General features: G+C 45.4%; 2 protein-coding genes across 4 annotated transcripts; one reads left to right on the top strand and one right to left on the bottom strand.

The window, feature by feature from the left end:
• Positions 1-97: 97 nt before the first annotated feature.
• Positions 98-9,608, top strand: LOC133932675 (EMILIN-2-like). The gene is made up of 9 exons (XM_062379462.1): positions 98-280; positions 420-545; positions 1,078-1,256; positions 1,372-3,159; positions 8,168-8,377; positions 8,465-8,518; positions 8,600-8,650; positions 8,731-8,844; positions 9,071-9,608. Exons 1-9 carry the CDS (start codon positions 153-155, stop codon positions 9,406-9,408), a joined length of 2,988 nt encoding a protein of 995 aa, XP_062235446.1. The 5' UTR covers positions 98-152; the 3' UTR covers positions 9,409-9,608.
• Positions 9,609-9,788: 180 nt separating this feature from the next.
• LOC133932676 (phosphatidate phosphatase LPIN2-like) lies at positions 9,789-21,492 on the bottom strand. Of its 3 annotated transcripts, none has more exons than XM_062379463.1 (20): positions 21,432-21,492; positions 17,882-18,082; positions 16,387-16,473; positions 16,007-16,299; positions 15,566-15,679; positions 15,241-15,367; positions 14,687-15,140; positions 14,255-14,378; positions 13,884-14,071; positions 13,495-13,588; positions 13,340-13,409; positions 13,180-13,263; positions 12,822-12,901; positions 12,340-12,490; positions 12,092-12,240; positions 11,906-11,992; positions 11,663-11,815; positions 11,031-11,145; positions 10,806-10,909; positions 9,789-10,725 (listed from the first exon to the last, which is right to left on the bottom strand). In XM_062379463.1, exons 2-20 carry the CDS (start codon positions 18,071-18,073, stop codon positions 10,581-10,583), a joined length of 2,811 nt encoding a protein of 936 aa, XP_062235447.1. In that variant the 5' UTR covers positions 18,074-18,082; positions 21,432-21,492; the 3' UTR covers positions 9,789-10,580. The 3 variants fall into 3 exon arrangements, with proteins under 3 accessions (XP_062235447.1, XP_062235449.1, XP_062235448.1); XM_062379465.1 differs by having other exon boundaries at positions 14,255-14,354; XM_062379464.1 differs by lacking the exon at positions 21,432-21,492 and having other exon boundaries at positions 14,255-14,375; positions 17,882-18,748.
• Positions 21,493-21,511: the final 19 nt, after the last annotated feature.

Genomic DNA, 21,511 nt, shown 5'->3' with positions numbered 1-21,511 from the left:
TTGGAGGGGGTCTGCATAACGTCACATCCAAAGTCGCTGGAAGAGCTTGTGCGCACCAGCGAGAGGGGGAAGTACCCGCGGTGCGTCCACTGCTCCCTCAGACTTTCACGACTACTGATCTCTACCTGAGGAGCTTTTTCAACAGTTCAACCATGACGCACGGATTCTGTGGATTTACACTTATTCTCATTTTAATCCCTCTCACCACCGGGACACCTTTCCAACACGGCAGGTTCCAGGGCAACGCGTATTCTGGCACAGACGCACGACAGAGAAACAAGTGAGTAAACTGGATAATTACACACTGCATATGAATAAAACTCGTGGGTGGAAAAAAAGTATGTGTTCATGAGCTCCAGTTCTACTTCGTGTTAGTCTGAGGAAACAGCAACTGAGTGATTAATCCGGGTTTTCTGCAGAAACTGGTGCGCCTACGTTGTGCACAGGAACGTGAGCTGTGCCGTCGTGGGAGGCACAGGGAGCTTCGTGCAGCCGGAGATGTTCCCGTGTCCTCCGGAGATGCCAGACTGTGCGCAACAAGTGATGTAAGTTCCCCGGAGTGGTGCACTCTGGGTGGATATTCTTTAGTATTGGAATTCTTCATGCTACTATTAAACATTGTGGGTCTGAACAATCACAAGTGATGTTTTTTGATCCACCATTAACATTGATGTTTACGCATGAATATGAAACGAATGTCTCTTAATTTTTGACTAATGTGGAAGAGATTTACTCTTAGAAGAGTCTTTTACTTTTAAAGCAGAGAAATATTCAGGCATCTGTGTTAAATTTAAGAAATGGCAAACATTGGGTTGTCTTTGTTTTGCTTGAGTGTGCATTGAGCAACAAACACTGAGATGCACTCAATCACTGGATGGCAGGAGCCATGTGAGCTACCAGTGTCCCCATGGTGGAAAGTCTGAAACAGCTTCCTGCCAACTTCACGGTTAATTAACTGCAAATGTGACTCTGTTTGTTGAGACTCAGTTGTCAACAAACATTATTTACTACTTTGTTGTTCCAAGGTTACATTTGGTGAAACCAGAGTACGTTGTGTTACCGTTTAAATGCTTCCAGATACCGGACGCACTTCAGGCCCACGTATAAGATTGCATACAAGGCTGTCACCGAGCTGGAGTGGAGGTGCTGCCCGGCGTACCAGGGCCATGACTGTATGGAGGTGAAAGACTTCAGGATGCTCCAAGTAGAGAATTTGCCTCATGCACCCTCCACTGGACATATTCCAGTGCCACAAGGTGAAATACATGATTATATATGAGAAAACGCAGCATGAAATTCACCGTTGCACAAATTAACATGCGAGATAATCGACTTTGCTCTCTCCTAACCCTCTGGGATTCCTCCCTGTAGCTCCAGAACATCCGACAGACGGACAGAGAAATCATCCATGGGTAGGGGAGGGGCACTTTGGAGGTCAGACAGTTCAGAGACCACTCGGGGGTCACGGAGGATCTCAAAGTGCTCAACACCTGGAGGAGGAGGTGCAGCAACTGTCCCAGATGGTCCTTGACATGCAGGCAAGAATGACAGACATGACCTCCAATCTGAGGCTGGATTTCCAGGAGGACGCCAGTAAAATGCTCATCACGCTGCTGAATAACCACCGACAGCCTGCAGGTGCACGAGGCGCCGGAACCCAAGCCTTCCAGTTGCAGGACATATCCTACCAAGAGATAACGCCTATGGATGAAGTTATGAACAAGATCACCCAGGTCACAGACGATCTAGCGTCAAAGACCAATACCCTGGATGACGTGCTGGGCCGCGTCGACCGCCATGATGGACAGATTCGTCTGCTGATGGAGGCAGGTCAGAATCCATCGTCTTCACCTCCTCCTCCTCCCCCAGCCAGTGATCCAGACCTGCGTGCCTACCTGGACTCTAAGATCCATGCTCTGAGAGAGGAGTTGATGGAAGGCATGGAAATCAAACTTGCAGACATGAAGAATGCTTGTGATTATAAAATCATGTCGGTTCGGGAGCAGTGTGAGGGAACAGAGGCCAATTACCTGAGCCTGGCTGAGCTCATGGACTCGAAGGAAACTGACCTTCGACAGGAGATCACGGACCTTAAAACCAAGCTGGAATATCCAGAAAAAGAAGGCACTCGTGTATCTGACTCTGTTCTCGCTCGTGTAGAAAACCTTGAGATCCATCTGAACTCCTCTCAGAAGACTGTGACAGAGCAGTGCCTCTCGGTTGAGGAAAAGCAGAGGGAAGAGCGGGCAGAGGCCATTAAAGACTTGAGGGGGACTCTGGAGGACAAGCTGGCCACTATGGAAGATCAACTCACCACACTGTTGGTAGATATAAGCACCAACTCCCATTCAGGGATTCAGCCAGTGAGTCAGGACGCACAGCAGAGGGACATGAACTCTCTAAAGAGCTCTGTTCAGACTCTGGAGGATAGACTCAACATCTTGGACCAGTTACAGTCCAATGAGCACAAGGCTAATTTAGCTGTTACAGAAAACCTTCAGCAAGATTTCCAGAGCTGCAAAGCTGCTATTGATGCTATGGAGATGAGTCTAGATGTCAAGTTAAATGGCCTCGGAGCAATTGAGGGACAACTCGTCAACTACAGCTCTCACATTGAGAATGCGCACAATGAGCTGAGCTCAATGAGAAGCCGCATGGGCATATTGGAGGACTCCTTATCAGATGTAGTCAATCAGCAGTCCCTGACCTCGCAGAGCCTCAACTCCACCTGGGGTCAAGTTAAAACAGGAGCTGAGCAGGAGCTCAAGGACCTTTCCGAGCTCCACAGAACACAGCATCAGGAGCTCAGAGAGCGGCTGGATGTGCTGAGCATGGAGGTAAAAGCAGAGGCCGAAGAGTGCAGGGGAAAAACTGAAGACGTCGGTAAGGAGATTGCCCACATGGACACCCGCATCGTTAGCATGGAGGATTTATGCGGCAAGCTGGATCCGATCTCGGCTAGCCTGCAGAGAATCAAAGAGGGGCTGAATAAGCACGTCACTGCGTTGTGGACCTGTGTCCACCAGCTGAACGGCACAGTCAGAGCTCAGACAAAAGATATTGGAGGAATGAGGGGAACGTGCTTGAATCTCCAGAGCCACATCGCAAACATAGCCAGAGACCTTCAGACGCTAACGGACAACGACTCTGAGAAGACAGGTAAGCTGCAAACTCAAAACAATCCTCACCTAATGGTGTGGTCCATCACTTTGTTCCCATGATTAAGGTTTTATAGCAGCACCATCTAACATTGAATTAGCGCAGTGCCCGTTCTGATCATATCCTTCTGAAACTGCAAAAGTAGCATGCACTAATAGAGCAAAGGAAAATAAACAGTGGCTGTGGGACTCAGTCCACAGAACCCTGAAGCCACGACACCAATGTAGTACAAGGAGATTCAGTACAAAGAACCCTGAATTATTGAATCCGAAGCACTTGTCATTGCCGTTTCAAAATATTGAATGTCTTGTGTGGCCGAGTGTGAAGCCTACAGGACAAACAGTTTTCGAGCCACGGACATACAGAAGGACATGTCTTTAATCTTGCAAATGAAAAGTTAAATACTTTAACACTAAAACACATTCTTTTCAATAGTTTTGCATCTGTACTCCCTGTTGGTATCAACACTATATATTTTCTTGGCTAATGCTAGCTAATTTAAAGCAGACATTCCTGACTCTACTCGTGCTACTGTTGTACAACATGTAAGCATTTACTACTCTCCTATAAACGTTACTTGTGTTTACTGCCGCTGCCATATCCTGCCAGTTTATTATAAATACCAGCTAAATCTGATTTATTATCCACTAAACTTTCCATTGTAGAACTTCAAATAGCTGCAACACGTCCTTTACTTTTAGATCATAGCTCGAACTGGAGCCCGTTTATTCATCCCGGGGCTGACTGTGTTGTTGGAGAGGTTTCAGAATCGTTGTGTGTTGGAGAGTGAGATGAGGTTGGAGTTTCATTAAACAGTGTTCTCGGTGTAAGGAGGCCGGGTTGATTGAAGACACATGCTCGATTTAATAGAGCCCACTTGTGTTGAGCAATACCTTGGCTCAACGACCTGGTGTTAGCTTGGCTTTTTTGTGCATCCAAGGTTGGATTCGTTTCCTCGTTCGCCCACAATGTGTAGTTTTTAATGGGCGGGGGTGTAAAATAATTGTGTTGCTTTGAGCGTGGACATCAGGTTGACCAGCCTCAGCGTCATCAAGTGCATATGTTGCAATCTGAGTATCACTGAGGCTGGACATATGGCTGTGAGCATATTCGATAGTTCTCCCTATCAGACCATGTGTTGCATACTTCTTGTATGAGCCTGTTCATTAATGACACCACCTCTGAGACCGAGCTGGACCTCGGAGCCTCATTGTTGTAGATGCGAACTGGAAGCTCACACATGATGTTTACAAGCCAAGTCTCTTCCTCTGGGACCTGCTAGTTTTCAGATGCTGGTTTATGGGGCAGGTGATGCATCCTGCGATCCGGTCCAGGGTCTGAGCTGGAAAGAACTAGTCCCTCTTCTGGTCCCATTACAAGTAAAGCTAGAGGCTTTGCATTAAGATATGTTTCAGCTTTTTCCCCTGATTCCTCTCTGTGCTTTGCAGATGCCAGTTTACTCATTCTTGCCAAATAATGAATCAGCACTGGTGGAGAAATGTTGCCACTCCACCCAGTGGTTCTTGTCATACTTTTGCATTAAATTAATCATTCTGTCATTGGGAAGTTCTGCACCATTATTCATGATTTCCACTCTCTCTCTGCGATGCTAGGGGCCACTGAGTGCTTGGCTCTCCGTCTCTGCTACCTCATCCTAACGTCTCCCGCCCTGCTTATCTGAAGAGGGTGGAAAACACTGCTCGGAGGGGTCCTTACAGGGACCTCTGCTCACAGCTTATCAACGAACCACTCGTGGGCGTCTTTATTTCGGAGCCAAATGCTTCTGTGGTTCTTTTAGTGGTGCGACAACACACACATTTAAGCGACTGCTTATCCTCCCAGTCCACAGTCACGTCTTCTCTCCCGTTTCCTCAGTCCCATCTGCAGCTTTCTCACATTTTAAAACTTGCACGGTTGAGTTCCTTTTTCTGTTTAAACAAATTGTGTAAACAGCCAGAGCTGCTCTGGGGTCCCCAGGGCAACATGTCAGTGTGTTCACCATGATGTCATACCCTTCATTAACCTCAGACGAGAGGGTCAGGAAAGGGGTGAGGAGAGATGCAATATGTCATCCTGGAACTGATTTCGTTGCTTTATTTAGCGTTTGACGTTTTACTTTGGTCGATCAAAAGACTGTGAATAAACATGACGTTACCCAATTTCCTCCCAGTATCCAGAGATCAAGCCAAAACTTTCTGGATACAAATGCTGGCATCTAGCGCATTTAGAGCCGAGTGAGCGCAGTAGCGATCGGGGGATGGAGCCGATCATGATCTTGACCAATCATGAGTCAATCACGAGACATCAGTGTACTTAAAATGATAGAAACAAAATTGAGGAAACATTATTTTACATGTATTCATGACTTTTCATCTTGGCCTATGCCCAATCCACAAACATGGACGAGGATGGTTTTATGACCGATGCCACAGCCAGCCACTAGGGGGTGACCGAGATTGTTTTTTACTGAGCATTCATGTCGTCCATCTACGGTCCCATATACCTACATGGAGGAGGCAGGGTTATGACCTATCCTGGAGTCAGCCACTAGGGGGCCATCAAGATGGTTTGGCTTCACTTCACCATCATGCCGTCCATGTTTATACAGTCTATAACAATTTTAATTATTCTAAAGAAAACATCTTTAGCTCATAAATGCTTTACAAGGAACGTGAAGGATTCACACTGTGTTTCTGTGAGAATCACTGAATGTAAACACATGCCCACTCTGGACACTCATTATATACACATGTATACAAGTTTTTACATACACATAGTCGATCACTTCCTCTGTGTGTCAGCCTCCACATGTAAAACGTATGTTTCTCCTGATCCCTGCACTTGTGTTAAAGGACATCGCTCTCATTGTGTTTGACAGGGCGGCATCTATCTTCTTCCCACAGCTCAGCCGGGCTCCATTATGGGGACGTCTCGAGACGCTTTCCTGCTTTTGACAGAGCTCAGTGGTTTCAGCTCGTAGGTCAACGACCTGCGACAGATAAGGAGACTTGTCGGGTGACACAATCTGCTCAGCGGTCAACCATAATAACCCTCAGGAGCCCAAAACAAGATGGGGCCTGACAGAACACGCTCGAGAAACAATGAAAAGCCAGAAGTTTGTCGGCCTCTGCTCATTCAACGCGACAGTGTAGGTGTCACATTATCTGATGTTCGACTCGTTTCCTTTTTCTGCTTTTGGCAATAAATGCTGGATTTATTGTTTCCTGAATTAAAGTCTGAGGCGTTTAATGTGTTTTCGGTCACAGTGACTCATCAAGTCAAACCACACCAAGTCTTGCCCTGCAGTCATCATAATGTGGTATGTAATGCGGAAAATAGCCTTTATTGTGGCACAGGGAGCTGTTGCTTCCCCGGGGGGAGGGTGTGGGAGGAGGAGGGGGTAAGTGACTAACGACAGATCGAGGGTTTCCCCTGCTGCTCTGTGCTGAGGCTTTATGGTCCACAGCAGATCCAGCTGCAGTTGTTTACCGGTCACCTCTTTCATCACGACAAACTCCCTCACATGCATCGCGCGCTCGCCTCTTCTTAATTCTTCACCAGGTCCCGAAATCAGTTTTGATTGGCTCCCATCAAAGCCCACTCACTGGAGCACGTGCTTTAATACGAGGAGCAACACAGCTAACAAACGCAGACCAATGAAACACATGCACATGGGTGGCTATGCACAGACGTTCCCCCTGTGCTCTTTTTATATGGTTACCCACCCGTCCCGCTCTACATGTTGTGTTTAACAGGCAGCCGCTTCTGGCTTCTGCACTAAATGACCCTTTTCCTTGGGGTGAGGGAACAGGCCTTCTGGTGATTGAACATGTGGCCGGGCCCAGGTATGCTGCTGGTATGTCTTTTATGTGCTGCTGTTCCCTCTCGGAGCAGCAGATCTGGGGCCTGTTGGCTTAGAGAGCAACAGCAACTAGGTGCCCTCGAGCCAGGAGGTTTGATTTGTTGATAAACTCCAGGGTTGGTCTCTGCCGTGGTTCTCAGGAATGCTGTGGCACTTAGAGTTGGTCGTGGAACAATGAGGGCAGAGGTCTGTCATTTTCTCTCTTTGTGTCCAAAACACAGGCTCAGATAATCACTGTGTTTGTTAATGAGAGTCGACCATGAACATAAATGCTTGTTTCTTGCATTTCACAAAGTGACAGTGATAACATCACATGTAATTACAGGTTTTCCCTTTGAGAGATGATACCTCGGGCCAAGGATTGATTTATAGTGAGTGCAGACATCAGATTCTTTCATATCTTGGACTATTTATTAAGTTTAGTTGAGTTAAATCACCTGCATTTAAACATCTACATGTTCAGATAAGTTTCACTACTTTACAAAGTCGGGTGTAATTGTAAATTAATAGTATTTATTCAGACATTTTCCGGTCTTATCTACCACTCAGTACTTTACAGTACAAGTTGCACTCCCCCATACATTTTTCTATCGCACATCATCCACATGCTGTCACATCGGTCGGGGGCGATTCAGAGTAAAGTGTCTTGCCCAAGGACACCCAAGACTTTGGCATGTGGACAAGAGGAGGCAGGGCTCAAACCAGTAACCTTCTGTTTAGTGGATGCCCGGCCCCCCCTCCCTAAACCACAGCTGGCCATTCTGGTTAAAATTCATAATCTTGAAACTTAATCAAGTCCTTGCCCCAAACACATTGCCAAGTTCCCTTTAAATGTTCTTAGTTCACAGGATTTAAAAATCACAACTACAGATAACTACAGTTCTTTTAAAAGGTCACATTCATCAGTCCCTTGGAGGAGGAGCAGCCCTCAGAAAGTCATGAGTTCATAAACCTGACAGTGATTTGTCTTCTCCGCTCGTAATTGAAGGCTCCTCGTCTGGCTTTATGGGGGAGATATTACAGAGTGAGGAGGTCTGGGCCTCTAAGAAACCAGCTGCTCCCTTAACTCGTCTGACCTCCGCACATCTGTCTCGGTCTGACCTGCAGCCCTGACCCCATCGCTCACATCGTATCTGTCCCTGTCAGGTGTTCAGGTCGCAGTAGACGATGCTGGACTTTCCCAGGGTTCAAGTGAAGGCCTCACGGTGCCTGTGGTCCCCGTGGACGCCTCTCTCCCTCAGCCACCTGTGATGGAGACCGGAGAGGCAGGTCCCCCCGGCAAGATGACCTCGTCCAAGTTGCCCCCGGGGACCAGCGGCAGCCTGATGCCTGTTCAGGGCTTTGCTGGAGCTCCAGGTGTGAGACGCCCACATGTGCATTAACTCTGACCTGCATGTTTCCCACACTGGTTAATGTTTTCTCATCGTTTTGTTAAATTCCCAGCTTCTGCAGTCAAATCCACTGACTCGGTATTGACCAGCTTGCCACACCTCCCGGGTAAATACGTTCATTTTAATACACTACATTACAATATAGCCTCTAAAGGGTGGATTACAATATTTTTGTTTGGATCATCAGAAGTGAACCTGCCTCACGGACCCTCACCACAGGAACCTGCCACGAGATCAGGTCAGAGTTGATTGATTATCGATTCTGCTTCTGTCACTGTAATGATTATTGGTTTGTGACGTTTCCTCTCCCGTGCTCAGGTGAGGTGTCGTTCTCAGCCGGTCTGACTCTTCCATCGTTCCAAGGAGAGGTCGGAGTCATTCGATTCAACAAGGTGTTGGTCAATGACGGAGGACACTACGACCCTCACACAGGTAACTTTTATATCTCAGTCAAACGTCAACATATTCAATATACTATGAATAGATGATCCAGAGAACAGCGGCAAGCAGCCTAGGGAATATTTCATTGTTTAGGAAAATGTGGCAGGAGCTAGAGCGTTTCGTCCATTAACCAGAAGGTCAATGGTTTGAATCCCCAGCTCCTCCAGTCGACATGATGAAGTAATAATAGTAATAATGTCTCCCCCTGTGTCCTCAGGCGTCTTCACCGCTCCCACAGACGGCCGCTACCTGGTCAGTGCCGTGCTCGCAGCCCAGCGAGGTGAGAAGGTCGAGGCCGTCCTTTCTGTGTCCAATCGCAGCATCCAGAGGTTGGACTCCACGGGTTTCCTGTCCGGAGCGGCCGTGCCAACGTCCCACCAACAGTGTAACTGCAGCAGTGCGACCTCGCTGAGTCTGGTCCTCTCCCTGAAGAGAGGAGACCGAGCGGGACTCGTCCTGACGGCCGGGAAGCTCGCCACCTCGGCCTCCTCCTCCTCTGAGATCCTGTCGTCTTTCAGCGCCGTGCTTCTTTACCCCAGCCCGTCAAAACGGTAGCCCCGCCACTTCCAGAGAAGAGACAGCTGAAACCTTATATAAGCCATAAACACAGTGGGGTGTGTATTATCAACAGAAAGAAAAATTATTTAGCAACAACTGAAGTGAGAGATTATTTCTATCGTGAGTACTAATATATAGTGCATTTATATTAAATTGAAATTGTATTTTTTATTGTAAAGATTTGTTTACAACCTAAACCAACCAAATAAATATATTTAAACGAACACAATACGTGTTAACTTCTTCTTTAAAGTTTTTTTTATGAATGTAAAAGTTCCTCAAAGTTATAAAACAGAGTTCAGACATCTTTTCTGAAAGAATAATTAAACAAAATACTTTTTATTGAACACTTTTACAGTGACAAGACTTTACACACACAATAATCTATAAGTTTGACACGTTGGATCAACACAAGGTAGAAACATCAGCAGGAAACACATCCAGCAGCAGCAGCAAAAGTAATTAATTGTAAAGTTTCACGAAGTAAAACTAAATAGTCAATACTGTGTGTTCCTGTTACACAAGGTTTATCACTTTCATGGAAAGAAGGCATTCAATTTAACCAGCAGCTGTGACCGGGCATGGAAAGCAAATTGGCAGAACATTAATATCAAACTGCAGCTCTCACAAGTCCGGCAAAAACTTCTCAAAGATCAGTTCCAGAGTTTGTCCAAAACAGTTTTTCTTGATGTAAAACTTCAACTAGCAGCAGAAGCATCTACAGTTCAGAAAGTGCCTTTTCCTCCAGATTCTACAAAATCTCACCTGTGAAAAATAATTTCACATGTCTCCTTAAGCATCATATTGCAAAATCCTAAAGCTCTGGAGCAGAGATATATGATTCATATACAGTAAATAACCATCACAGAGCAAATAAGGCCTTTTAATGAGACGTCTAGGGCAATAAATACTTCATGTACTGTATATTTGGTTCATAAGTCAGGCAGAAAATGTTCCACTTCAGTCAAGTACTTCAATTTCATACTGATTACATTTTAAGTAAAGTTTAACCTCCACTGACAAATAAGTGCTTGAGTCGGTGTGCAGAGGAGAGACTGGAGTCGGGAGGCAGTCAGTCTGAAGTCAGTGCATACAGATGTGTAAAATAGATCACAGCTAAGTTCTGTTGATTTCAAGTAACGAATCAATCCTATTAGCACCAGTCTGAGTTACAGCAGCTCCTCTAAACGCAGCTCGCCGATCGGCTGCCTCCAGTAGCAGAAGGAGCTGAACTCTGGGCAGCTGAAGGTGGCGCTGTGCTCGGAGCTCCGCAGAGGAAACACGTGCTCCACCAGCTCGCTCAGCCGACTGTAACTACACGGAAACAACAACAAAGTCAAAATGAATAAATACTGAAACAAAAACACAGACTCCAGTGGGGATTCGGTACTTACGATGTTTTATTTCCTTTGGCTTGCTCGAGGATTAACTCCCCTCTGGGATTCACGGTGAATATCCGGCACACGGGCACACCCACCTGCTTGTAGGCAAAGACGTCCTAAAAACAAGAAGAAGAAAAAAGACAATAAGGATCATTTTTCATTGTGGTCAGCAAATCCTTCACTTTTAATAAAATATAATCCGTAGAGGGAAAGAGGAAAAAATGATTGAACATTTACACTGTCTCTGTTTCCGAAGGCCGCGTAGAAGGGATGCGTGTTTGGGAAGAACAGGTTCTTGATGTCGGTGAGACATTCGATCTTGAACTTCTCAGGCTTCTTCTCTATGACCTCTCTGACAAGAGAATTACAGATAAGGTGTTACAGACTCTGACGGCTTCATTTGAGTGGGTGGGCATTAAAATCATCCACAAAATAACCATAATAACCAAATATTACACTTTGAAAATCTGAGAGAATAAATCATATGTTGCATTAAAGTCTGAGTAGTTTAGACTTAACTTATTTGATGACATAAAAGCTTGATATTGTCTCGACAGCTCGATTATTTCCAGAGATATCTTGTAAAATGTGATTATTTTTTTGTTGACCTTAACCTTTGACCTTTATGCTCCGAAAGTTAATCGCCTTGAGATAAACACCCTCATAATGTTCACACCAGGTTTGGTGTAAATCCCACTGTGCATTGTTGAGTTATTTTGTACACACACACACACAGACACACACCGCCTGCTTCTGGCTTTAATAAAACTACTGTTATCTCCAGAGACCAGAGGATCCTGTCATGAATCATTTCATCTGTACTGTGTCTCATCCAGACGATGATGCTGCTCAGGGACCAGGTTTCTCACCTGTGGAAGGCGGAGAAGAGGCTGCTGGGGGACAGCATGAGGGGCCCCTGAGGCAGGAGGGTCCCCCTGTCGTTCACCCAGTGCAGATATCCCCGCGTCATGTCAGCCATGCCGATGGCTCGGGCCGAACAGTACAGGAACTTGTACCCGTTCCTGGAGAGGGAAGATAGTCATTGATAGATTCGATTTATTAGATCAGATTTGTCATCATTATCATTTTTTGTTGACGGTCGTCGATCTTACTCGTGCACTGAGTGGTAGAGCTTAGCGATGCCTTGGTGCGTCCAGTCTTTGCCAAGCTGAGGCAGAATTTGACCAAACACGTCGGATCTGTGGGAAGGAAATGATCTGGGTGGTAAACATCATCTCACCCAGGGGGATTTCACTGCCTCGGAATAGACACGAAACAAGTGTTGGATGTTCCCGTACTTGGTGATGGTGCCGTCGATGTCGGAGATGATGACCTTGTCGTCCCAGTTCCACAGGTAGATGGTTCCCACGCAGCGGCACGTGCCCTGGTACTGAGTGGTGATGCTGAAGCTGACATCATTAAGCCCGTCTCTGAGCTTCAGGCTGGACTGTGAGAGAAAATACTCAGAGTTTAAAAAAACCACATCACCACAGTTTCTGCCTGTGGCCAGTTTTAGCCGAAGTAAATGATTACTGGGTGGTCTCACTATCTGGTCAGAGGAGAGGCGGAGGGATTTCTTGTAGGAGGGACAAGGAGCCGGGTCCTCTGTCTGCTCACGCTCAATAGGCATCAGAACCGGTGCCGCGGCGCTGAGCTCTTTAGTCTCGTCATCGCTCGACCACTCGGATGTTTTGTGCCTGCGGGAGAGAGAACGCAGTCTGAAGCAGGACGAGTAGAGCAGAAGAGTGATTTACAGTCAGCAGGGGGCAGCAGAGCTCAACGCCTGCAAGTGACTGAGGCCTTTTTAGGTAAAACATTTGTGTTATCTCATTACTATACTCTAAAAAAATGAAATCCTCAAAGATATTGAGCTGCAGGCAAAAAGAAGAATCTGAATAGCTGCTTATGTGTAAATTGTTTAAAATATTTATGTTATTTCAGCCTCTGTGGCACATGTTTACCCAACACTGTGTGTGTCTATATGTGTGTGTGTGTGTGTGTGTGTGTGTGTGTGTGCTGCTGACTCACTGTGTTTCTGGGGCCTGGTGCAGGGCTGGACTCTCCCTGGTCAGTGACTCCTGTCTCTCTAGCTTTGTCTCTGTTGACGACTGAGGAGAGGAGGAGATGTTATCGTCCTTTTAGTGACGTGACGTAAGAATCTATCGTTTAAATCACTGGGCAGTGAAATGCCAGGTATAAATTAGTCTTTACATAATGATGCAAATCAGGAGGAGGAATTTGTTGTACCGACTCATTTGTCTCATATTTACAATGCAAATAACAGTGTGGGATCCCCACTGATCTCAAACACAAACACACACACACAGACGGACACGAGACTCATTAGGTCGGCTGCAGATTATTGGCCGAGTCACATGTTTGATACCTGCTTCACGCTGCTCTTCCTCCAGAACCACCAGCGTCCGGACTTTTTTGGCATCTTCTCCTTCACCCAGGCCTCCTCTGTCGCCTGCAGGATAAATATGTTGTGTAAACAGACGTCATGTGCCGACTCCGGATAAAAAACACATCACACCAGAGGATACCTTGGGCAAGCTCTTCTGGAAGGCCTGCATGCTGAGTATCAACGGTGCTGCCAGAGTCCAGTTGTAATACCTGGAGGGAGAGAAAGCTTGTCAGCCCTGGTGTGCACTCAAATATAAACAACAGAGAGTGTGGATTAGAGAGGAGGTAGCTTCACCTGTTTGCAATCCTCACCACCAGATTAGGATTATCAATGATCCCTGGATTCTCTACGAATTCGTTGTAGGTGATGATGTGCTCCATGAATTTTTCTGGAATAAATTAAACATAAAAGCCTCAATATGAACTAGAAAGTCAGTCAGCAGATTGCAAACAGTCCAATACAATTCAATATGTAATTCAGACTAATTTAATTCACACATTTTCAAAGATTTAAAGCTTAATTTGTCACATTGAAATAAAGAAATAGAAATGTACACATGTAGATAAAAAGTAAAATTAACATATGTCACTAGAATGTAACGTGCCCTGAAATACAAAATAACTTTGAACTTCCTGTATGAGAAATCAATATAATAATAGCTTATAATACACATGAGGAATTACCTTTAGGGATCTCAGAGTTCTCGCCCACGCCTCCGCACAGCGACAGCGTGACGTCAGGGAGGTCGCCGGCCGAGTCGGACAGACACTCGGTGCCGCTGTCTGCCGCGGCGCTGCCCACCGACTGTGGCGACTGCGACCCGGAGCGCCGCCCCATCTCCACCCAGTGTTTAGGAACCTGCCCGGACTCACTGGAAACACACACATGCTCCAGTTTAACACATTGAAGTCCCTCAGTCTCAATGATATTACTTAGTTTCACAGTTCAGCTTTAATCTTCAACCCGCTGGAGCGGATTTTCATCAAACTCAATTTGAAGCAGCTATTTTAAGGTCATAGATTGAGGAAGTGAATACGACTTTATTGGTTTGTACCTCTTGGGGAAGTAGCGGGCGACCACATCCGGCTCTAGTGCATTCAGGTCATCCAGGTAAATGTCTTCAGGGCCCTGATGCTGACTCCTCTTCCTCACACCTGATTGAAACGAAGACGAGTCTGCTGAGAAAACGCTGATTGCATTAGTTTCACTTCCCTTTTCGAATCAGGCCCACACAGAGAAACCACATCCTTCCTGTTAACATTCACTCACACAAAGACTCATCATGTAGTCCTAGACCTTAAAATAACAATGCTTCTTCACTTCTTTGGACCAATTTAGGACGAGGGTATTGCAGCGTTTTCCCCAAGTCCAACAAGTGTCCATATGGTCCTTATATGGACACTTGTCCTTAAGTGTCTTTTCATTAAAGGTCATCTTTTGGTTTGCATACCTCATTGTTTCTATAAACCGAAGTGAGCTATGTTACCTCTCCTGCTGGACGGGGAGTCTGTGGGTTTGGACGAAGCTTCTGTCTCGACACAAACAGCCGCAGCGTCTCCGGCTGCTGTGCTGCCTCCGCTGGCAGGAGAGCGGCTGTCCCTGCGGCTGGGCGGCGAGGACGTCCACCGGGTCTTCCGCTCTTTTTTCGTGTTGGGGTCGGAGTTATTCGGAGACGGCTCAGAGGTGAAACTGCTGCACACTGAATTTGAGAGGTCGGGTTGGTGCTGTTCGAGGTTTGTGTCGGGCTGCGGAGCTCCGGCCGGCTGCGGTTTGATGGTGCGAGGCTCCGGTTTGACAATACTGCAAATGGGATACGTGTCCCTCGCTCTTTCCCTCGACCCCTCCTCCATCTCTTCGGAGCTCAAGATAACCCTGAAATGTGTTTTCCCCACGGGAGTGATGGTCAACACCTTTGGCACGGGTTTGTCCTTCTTGTTGACCTGAATGAAAGACAGTGTGGCACAAAGTAAAGCTTTAATATACTTAGATACAATATGTATGATTAGAGCCGAGTCTACGAGTCTAGATCTGAGCCGTTACCCTGGTAGATTCTGGAAACTCCCCCCACGTCCACTGCATGTGGGACTCGGCCCTGAGCGCGCTCCCTGTCGACTTCACCATCAGCTCGGAGTCGCTCTTGGGCGACGTGGGCTCGGACATGTCCCTGCTGCAGGACAAACACATTTTCACTGAGTCGGCTGTAACGGCCGGGTGGGAGTGAGTTGTTTTACTCGGCCCTGTCTGTTTTGATGAAGTGATTTTGAAATGTTGCTGCTTTTCTCTGCTTGTACAAACAGTGTAAATGTGTAAGCAGACAGCGTGTGTGTTTGTGTGTGTGTGTGTGTGTGGGGGGGGGGGGTCGTACGTGGAGCAGGGGGACCAGTCGCCGTCGGAGAAGGGGTAGCTGTCCCATTCGAGGGCGGTGACGGGGGAGGGTTGTTTGTGGTCATTGCTGGTCATCGTGGAGAGAGAAGAGGGCCTGGAGACGGGAGACGATGACCATCAACAAAAGGTCCACAACAGAGAACAATAAACAACAGACCGTAATTAAAGATGGATGACGCGTCTCCACTTGTCGTGCAAAAATCTGTCTGAACCGGCCCGAGTCTGAGACAAATCTAACCAAACCGGACAAGAATTCCGTTTTTTGTGTCCGAGGCTGAACTAAGCCTGATGTTTTCCCTGATTACAGTAACTGTTTTCCACCAGGGGGCGATCCAGGTGTTTTGGCTTCACCATTGGGGGGCTTTCGTGTCGTCCATCTTTACAGGAGATTCTAAGCAGCCAACCTAACGTCTCCACTCACCGTCCGTTGTGTGCATTGAGCTCCTCGTCTGAACTGAGCTCACACAGCTCCAGCTCTGTGCCTGCAGCTGTGGCCGCTTGCTCCTCCTTGCGTGGCTCAGCTTTGTGCTTCCTCCGGCGCCTCTTCTTCTTCTTGCCTCCTGAGCTGGAGAAGGGCTGGAGGTTTCCAGAGGCCGGGTCTTCCGGACTCAGACCGATCTCTGCCGCTGATCCCCCGCCCCTAGGCTCTCTGCTCCGGAACGGAAGCTCCTCCGTGGGGATGGGCGAGGTCACCAGGTGGGCCGGGACGATGTCCTGTGTCGGGGGAGGAGAGGTGAATCAGTGTCATGGATTTCTACAAGTGAACAGCTTCATTTTAACCACACAATGGTCAGAACTCACATTGTGCTCCTGAACAAAAAAGGCCTCTCCGTTGTCTCCAAGCTTCATTTGGAGCTCCACAGGTTCTCCATTGATTTCTATGTCAATCTGCAGAGTCAAACAGAAACACTTGGTGATAACAGCTGATGTCGATGTGCCGCAAACAAAAACACGTGATTTCCGTTTGCTCTATCCGTTTTCCGGTTGTTGTGAATGTGTTTGATCCGACAATCTCCTGCTACGTTCCATTTATCTGAAACAGACTCTGGAAAATATCCAGACCCCAATTTTTCTCCTGAGTTCACGTCTGAAAATAAGTTGATACTCGCCAGGTCACCATGTTCTCCTCAGTTGGCCTCAGGTTTTTAAACAAGCATGTATGAGGTGTTAAAGCACCACAGGAATGTGTACAATACGGTTTCGTGGACCAAACTGTGCCACAGATTTACCGGAAGAATTAGAGTTAATCCACAGAGAAAAACAGGGAACAGCTTGTACCACAACTTCTGTCCCTGGATTTAACAAACTGGGGTTTTCTCTGAATTGGTTTGAAAACAAGTCGACGTATTATTGAAAAAAGAGAATTGTTCACCAGCTTGAAAAAAATAGGTGACACACACAGGATTTTAGTTCTTTCAAATCAAAAGTCTCAACTTAAATTTGAACAACCTTAATTAATTTACGTTTTAATTTTATATTTCAGATTCATTTGTGAAGCCCAAACGATATATTGGTTAATCCATTCATAATAGATATATATTTACAATTTGCATCAGCTTATATAATTCTTCTCGCTCTGTAGTGCACAGAAAAGTCTCCTTCAACCTTTTAATTATCAGGAAGTTTGTGAAATTAATCACAATTGACATTTAATAAGAGGTAAAGATAAGGTTTAACTCTTCCTGGTTGGTTCCTCACAGTGACACAGGATGTTTTTGAGCCCACAGGCTTTTCAGAGTCTTATCTGTGACTGTTTGCTGCTCGCTCTGTCTCCGTGCTCGTCTGTGGCAGATAAGACTCTTCTGTGAGACACTCGTCCTCAATGGGATGAATCTTAACAAGGTGGGAGGACACAGTAAGAGGGTAAGTTGAGATTTAGCCTGTTTGTCCCACCACCGCAGGGACGACTACACACAGAGGCTATAAATAGAGCGAGAGGGCGACCTGCTCCAGTGAGAAGCCGAGTGACGGAAGTACTTCAAGCGTCACAGTTTTACTTCATGTCCTCAGGCACCTGAGTCTGTTTTGCCCGGAGGACTGCAATCTGACAGTGTGCAGCTATTGATATATAAATAAATAAAGGAGCTTTTTTAGATTTTAGTGGTTGCCCAATTAATTAGGTATTACGTCTTATCTCCAGTTAACCCTCCCTAATCTGCAGAAGGCCAGATTTGCACAGAGACAACATGTTCTGATTGTTTATGTAAAACTGGTTGTAAGAAAAAGCAATAATTGTTGATGTTGATAACAAATAATAAAATGTTATTGTTTTCCCTTCTATGAAATGTTGGCTCACCACTTTCTCCCTGGAGCGCAGCACTCCCAGTTTACCGAAGCGGACGTGGAACGGGGAGCACTGGAAGGTCCCGTCAGGCTGTCGCACCACGATCACGTCGATGCAGCCGGACAGAGTCGCCTGATTAATCCCCTTGTACAGCTCCTTCACTGTCACCAGCACCTGGCCCGCCAGCTGCCCCACGTAGTTCATGGTGTCCACCTGTCCACAAACACACCTGAATTACCTGCAGAATAAAACATCTGTCCAGGGAGAAGCCCAAATTTTGTCTTTATATCTTCTGGCTTTGAACACATCAGAAGAGGCACATTTTAATCTTTTTTGTTTAGCAAATAGGTTAAAAGGATTTGAATGTACTTTTTTGTTTATTTATGATTCTCTGGCTAATGAGGCTACAAGGACTTAGGGCAATGTCAGTGTGGGGGATTTCTAAAACATAAAGCCAAGGAAAATCTATAATGGACAACGACTTAGAAGTTTGAGTCCAGGTCGACTGAATGCTGATATAAAAAAAAATCTGTGCATCTGAACTCGGCATCGACACGATGTCACAGGGCTTCTCTCCACACAGCTGTGATCAGTGCACGGGGACGGATGTGGTTGAACCTGATCCTCGTCAACCTCGACTTTCAGAATCGTTCTCAGCGTCTATCCAGGATGTCACTTACATTTTCATGTTATGTCACAGGCATTTTAATGTTCAGTAGCATTGGTTTCTAGGTGAGTTCTTTACTGCCCTGTGTGTGTGTGTGTGTGTGTGTGTGTGTGTGTGTGTGTTTCAGTATTGAACACAATGGACTAAATCGGAGCTGCATACCAGCTGATGGACTTTGACACCATTCAGTTTCTATGACTGGCAGCTTCTGCACCAGCTAAACTCGAATGAACTTACAGGACGGCAAAGAGAAAATCCTAAAATAAACCGTCTGTTGAAAGTAAACACCACTAAATTATATCAACCACAATATGACTATGTACAGTAATACTGGTTATTATGGCAACGGATACCATGATGGAGAAGTTTCTACCACAACATGTTGTTCAGCTCATCTAAAGGTTTCATTTTCATTTGACGTCACCGTGTCTAGTTGCAAATAAATCAGGGTAACAGCTCTATGGTAACATAATTGGTGTGTGTGGTTAAGTAGTTTGATTTGTAAAACATTTCCAGGTATTTCATTCATTGGATGAGACTATAAAAAACATCCCATAATAGCATTTCACATAATTTAATAGGTTCAGCGCAGGTTCAGTGTTTGGGTGACAGCGTTAGAAACTGATTGGTTTCATATTTATGGATTTGAATGTCAAACATGTCACATTGGATTCTGGGAAACTGTGACACTCGTTTTTTCACATTTGTTTATACTAAAACATATTCGATTATCAAACAATAATCTGCAGATTAATCAATGATTAAAATCCCTATTAGCAGTTTTATCAGATACTGTTATCACCAGATTGTTAGAGGAAAACTGTGAACGCTTCAAATAGATTCCTACTAAAAAGTCCAGTCAGACATTTATCTTTATAAAGCGCAAAGGATAATAATGGCCCAGACCTAAAAAGACCCAAACTCACCAGAGTCCAGGAGGACTTGCGGTGCGGCTGCTGGCCCTGCTGCTCTATGGGAAACAACTCCGAGAGCTCCATGTGTCCCAAACAAGATCTAACAGGAGCCCTGGATCTGGTCTGCATGGACCGTCCTCAGCCTCCCTGCTCCTGCTCCACACGTCCCACAACCTCTCGAGCCCCACAGCCACAGGACTACCCCCAAGCCTGAGCCCTTACTTAACCCCTCACTCTGAGGTGGGGACCACTGCAACTCAAACCCACTGAGGGAGTCAGACTGGAGCAGTTTGGATGTATGTGGCTCAATCTGTAAATTAAGTAGGATGACATGACTGCTCCCTATAAGTGAAGCCAAATCTTCTATGTGTCGCCCCCTGGTGGCTGTCTGCAGTATGAGTCATTAACCCTGTCGCCTCCATGTTAGTTGATGGGACACGGAACACACGAAAGGGTCAAAATACACGTCAAAGGAATTTTCTAATTTGGTTTGTGTCATTTTAGGTAATTATTATCACACGCATCTTTGTTCAGGTGTTTTCTGATGAGTTTGGTTTTAATTGGTTATTTGAGGCTATAGAAGTCGGGTGAGCTGTCATGATTGACAGCTGAGACTGACTTGTGATTGGTTGAGCTTGATGTTGCAAGAGTTTAAAGCTTCAACACATCAATTTGATCTCCATGGATACAGTACAATTATAATAAAATGATAATGAGCTGACCAAGCTCCTAAACTTTACAGTTACAGGTTCCTTCTCAAGCCAGAGATTGAGGATGAATAAAGCACAACCAGTTCTCATCCTCACGACCCATGACACTCCCTGTTTGGAACGAGGGGACCTTAAAGAGGTGTTAATCCTGTTCACTGGATTAGGACTAATCTAGCTTTCCCTGTCTCTGCACGTTTCTCCTGCTCAATGCGTCCTAGTGTCCAACGTGAGCCTGCGTCAGCCAGGGCTTTGTATCACTGATGTTTTAATTTCAGACATAAATACCAAACATATCAAATTAGTACCACAGGGTTTTGACTCAACTGTAGGTTTAGGATCCAGATAAGGAAGTAACTAATGAATAATTTCAGTTTTAATTATTTTATTGATCAAAGTTTCTCAACACACCACATCTGGAAAATGTGGTAAATATAAAGGGAGGCGGGTCAATAAAACAACAGAATCAATTATCCCAATATAATATTAATCAAATAAAATACAGCAAATTGTTTTTCTGTTTATAAAGTTTTGAATTCTCTGCTAATAAAGAAGAATATAAAACCAAAAGCTTCTCTCAGGGGCAACAACGACAAATTATCAGAAATTTGAATTTGACATTTATAGATATATATGAAAATAATTATCTTGATAAATTATTTGTATTCATATCATTTAGCTGCAGCTAAAGTGAAGCAGCAAATCCTCACCACTTAAAATTAAAATTAAAATATCTCATACAGTGAATCATTAAATTATAACAACAGAGATACAACACCATAAATCTCAGTAAATATTTGACTCTCATATCCCAGATCATATCTGAGGCAGTACGTTGATGTGTACCTCTCTTAAATCCGAGTCCAGGCTACTGTTAAACACAATCAAGCAACAATCAGCCCCACAGGATCTGAGGTTCATGATATATTTAAACTGTGCTCCACAGCCTCACGTGCACCTGTAGATGATGTTAATGTGACTTTCATCTTAAGATTGGACATTAGAACCTTCAGGTTTCCTCAGATATGATGCGTTCAGGGACACAGAACAATCTTTTCATTGAAATAGAAAGAGAAACAATGCACATTCATAATTTGCTGTTGTAAAAAACTATGTTTCCTCTCTCGTGCTCACCGCTAATTTCCGCTCTCGCCCCTTACATGCGATGTTCACGATCACACAGGAAACTTTAACAAGCACCAACTCAGAGTCTAAGTTATTATTATTATTGTACACATGTATATAGAGGATAATGAGAGGTGAAATGACCGTACCTGCAACAGCAGCAGCAGCAGCAGCAGGAGTAGTCTCTCTATCTCTCTGTCTGCCCTCTCTCTCTCTCTCTCTCCCTCTC

The sequence above is a fragment of the Platichthys flesus genome, chromosome 21 (genome assembly GCF_949316205.1).
Source record: "Platichthys flesus chromosome 21, fPlaFle2.1, whole genome shotgun sequence".
In the NCBI taxonomy this organism is placed as follows: Eukaryota; Metazoa; Chordata; class Actinopteri; order Pleuronectiformes; family Pleuronectidae; genus Platichthys; species Platichthys flesus.
The sequence above is the reverse complement of the archived record's forward strand: the minus strand, read 5'-3'. Positions and strand labels throughout refer to the sequence as shown.

Bases quoted from the DNA above. Each gene is read 5' to 3' on its own strand.
- LOC133932676 (XM_062379463.1), bottom strand. From the start codon at position 18,073: ATGAACTACGTGGGGCAGCTGGCGGGCCAGGTGCTGGTGACAGTGAAG. The intron at 16,474-17,881 runs GTGAGCCAACAT...TTGACTCTGCAG, and splicing joins TGCGCTCCAGGGAGAAAGTG to ATTGACATAGAAATCAATGG. The intron at 10,726-10,805 runs GTAAGTACCGAA...GTTTCCGTGTAG, and splicing joins GCCAAAGGAAATAAAACATC to TTACAGTCGGCTGAGCGAGC.
- LOC133932675 (XM_062379462.1), top strand. From the start codon at position 153: ATGACGCACGGATTCTGTGGATTTACACTTATTCTCATTTTAATCCCT. The intron at 3,160-8,167 runs GTAAGCTGCAAA...TGTCCCTGTCAG, and splicing joins CAACGACTCTGAGAAGACAG to GTGTTCAGGTCGCAGTAGAC. The intron at 8,651-8,730 runs GTCAGAGTTGAT...TCCCGTGCTCAG, and splicing joins GGAACCTGCCACGAGATCAG to GTGAGGTGTCGTTCTCAGCC.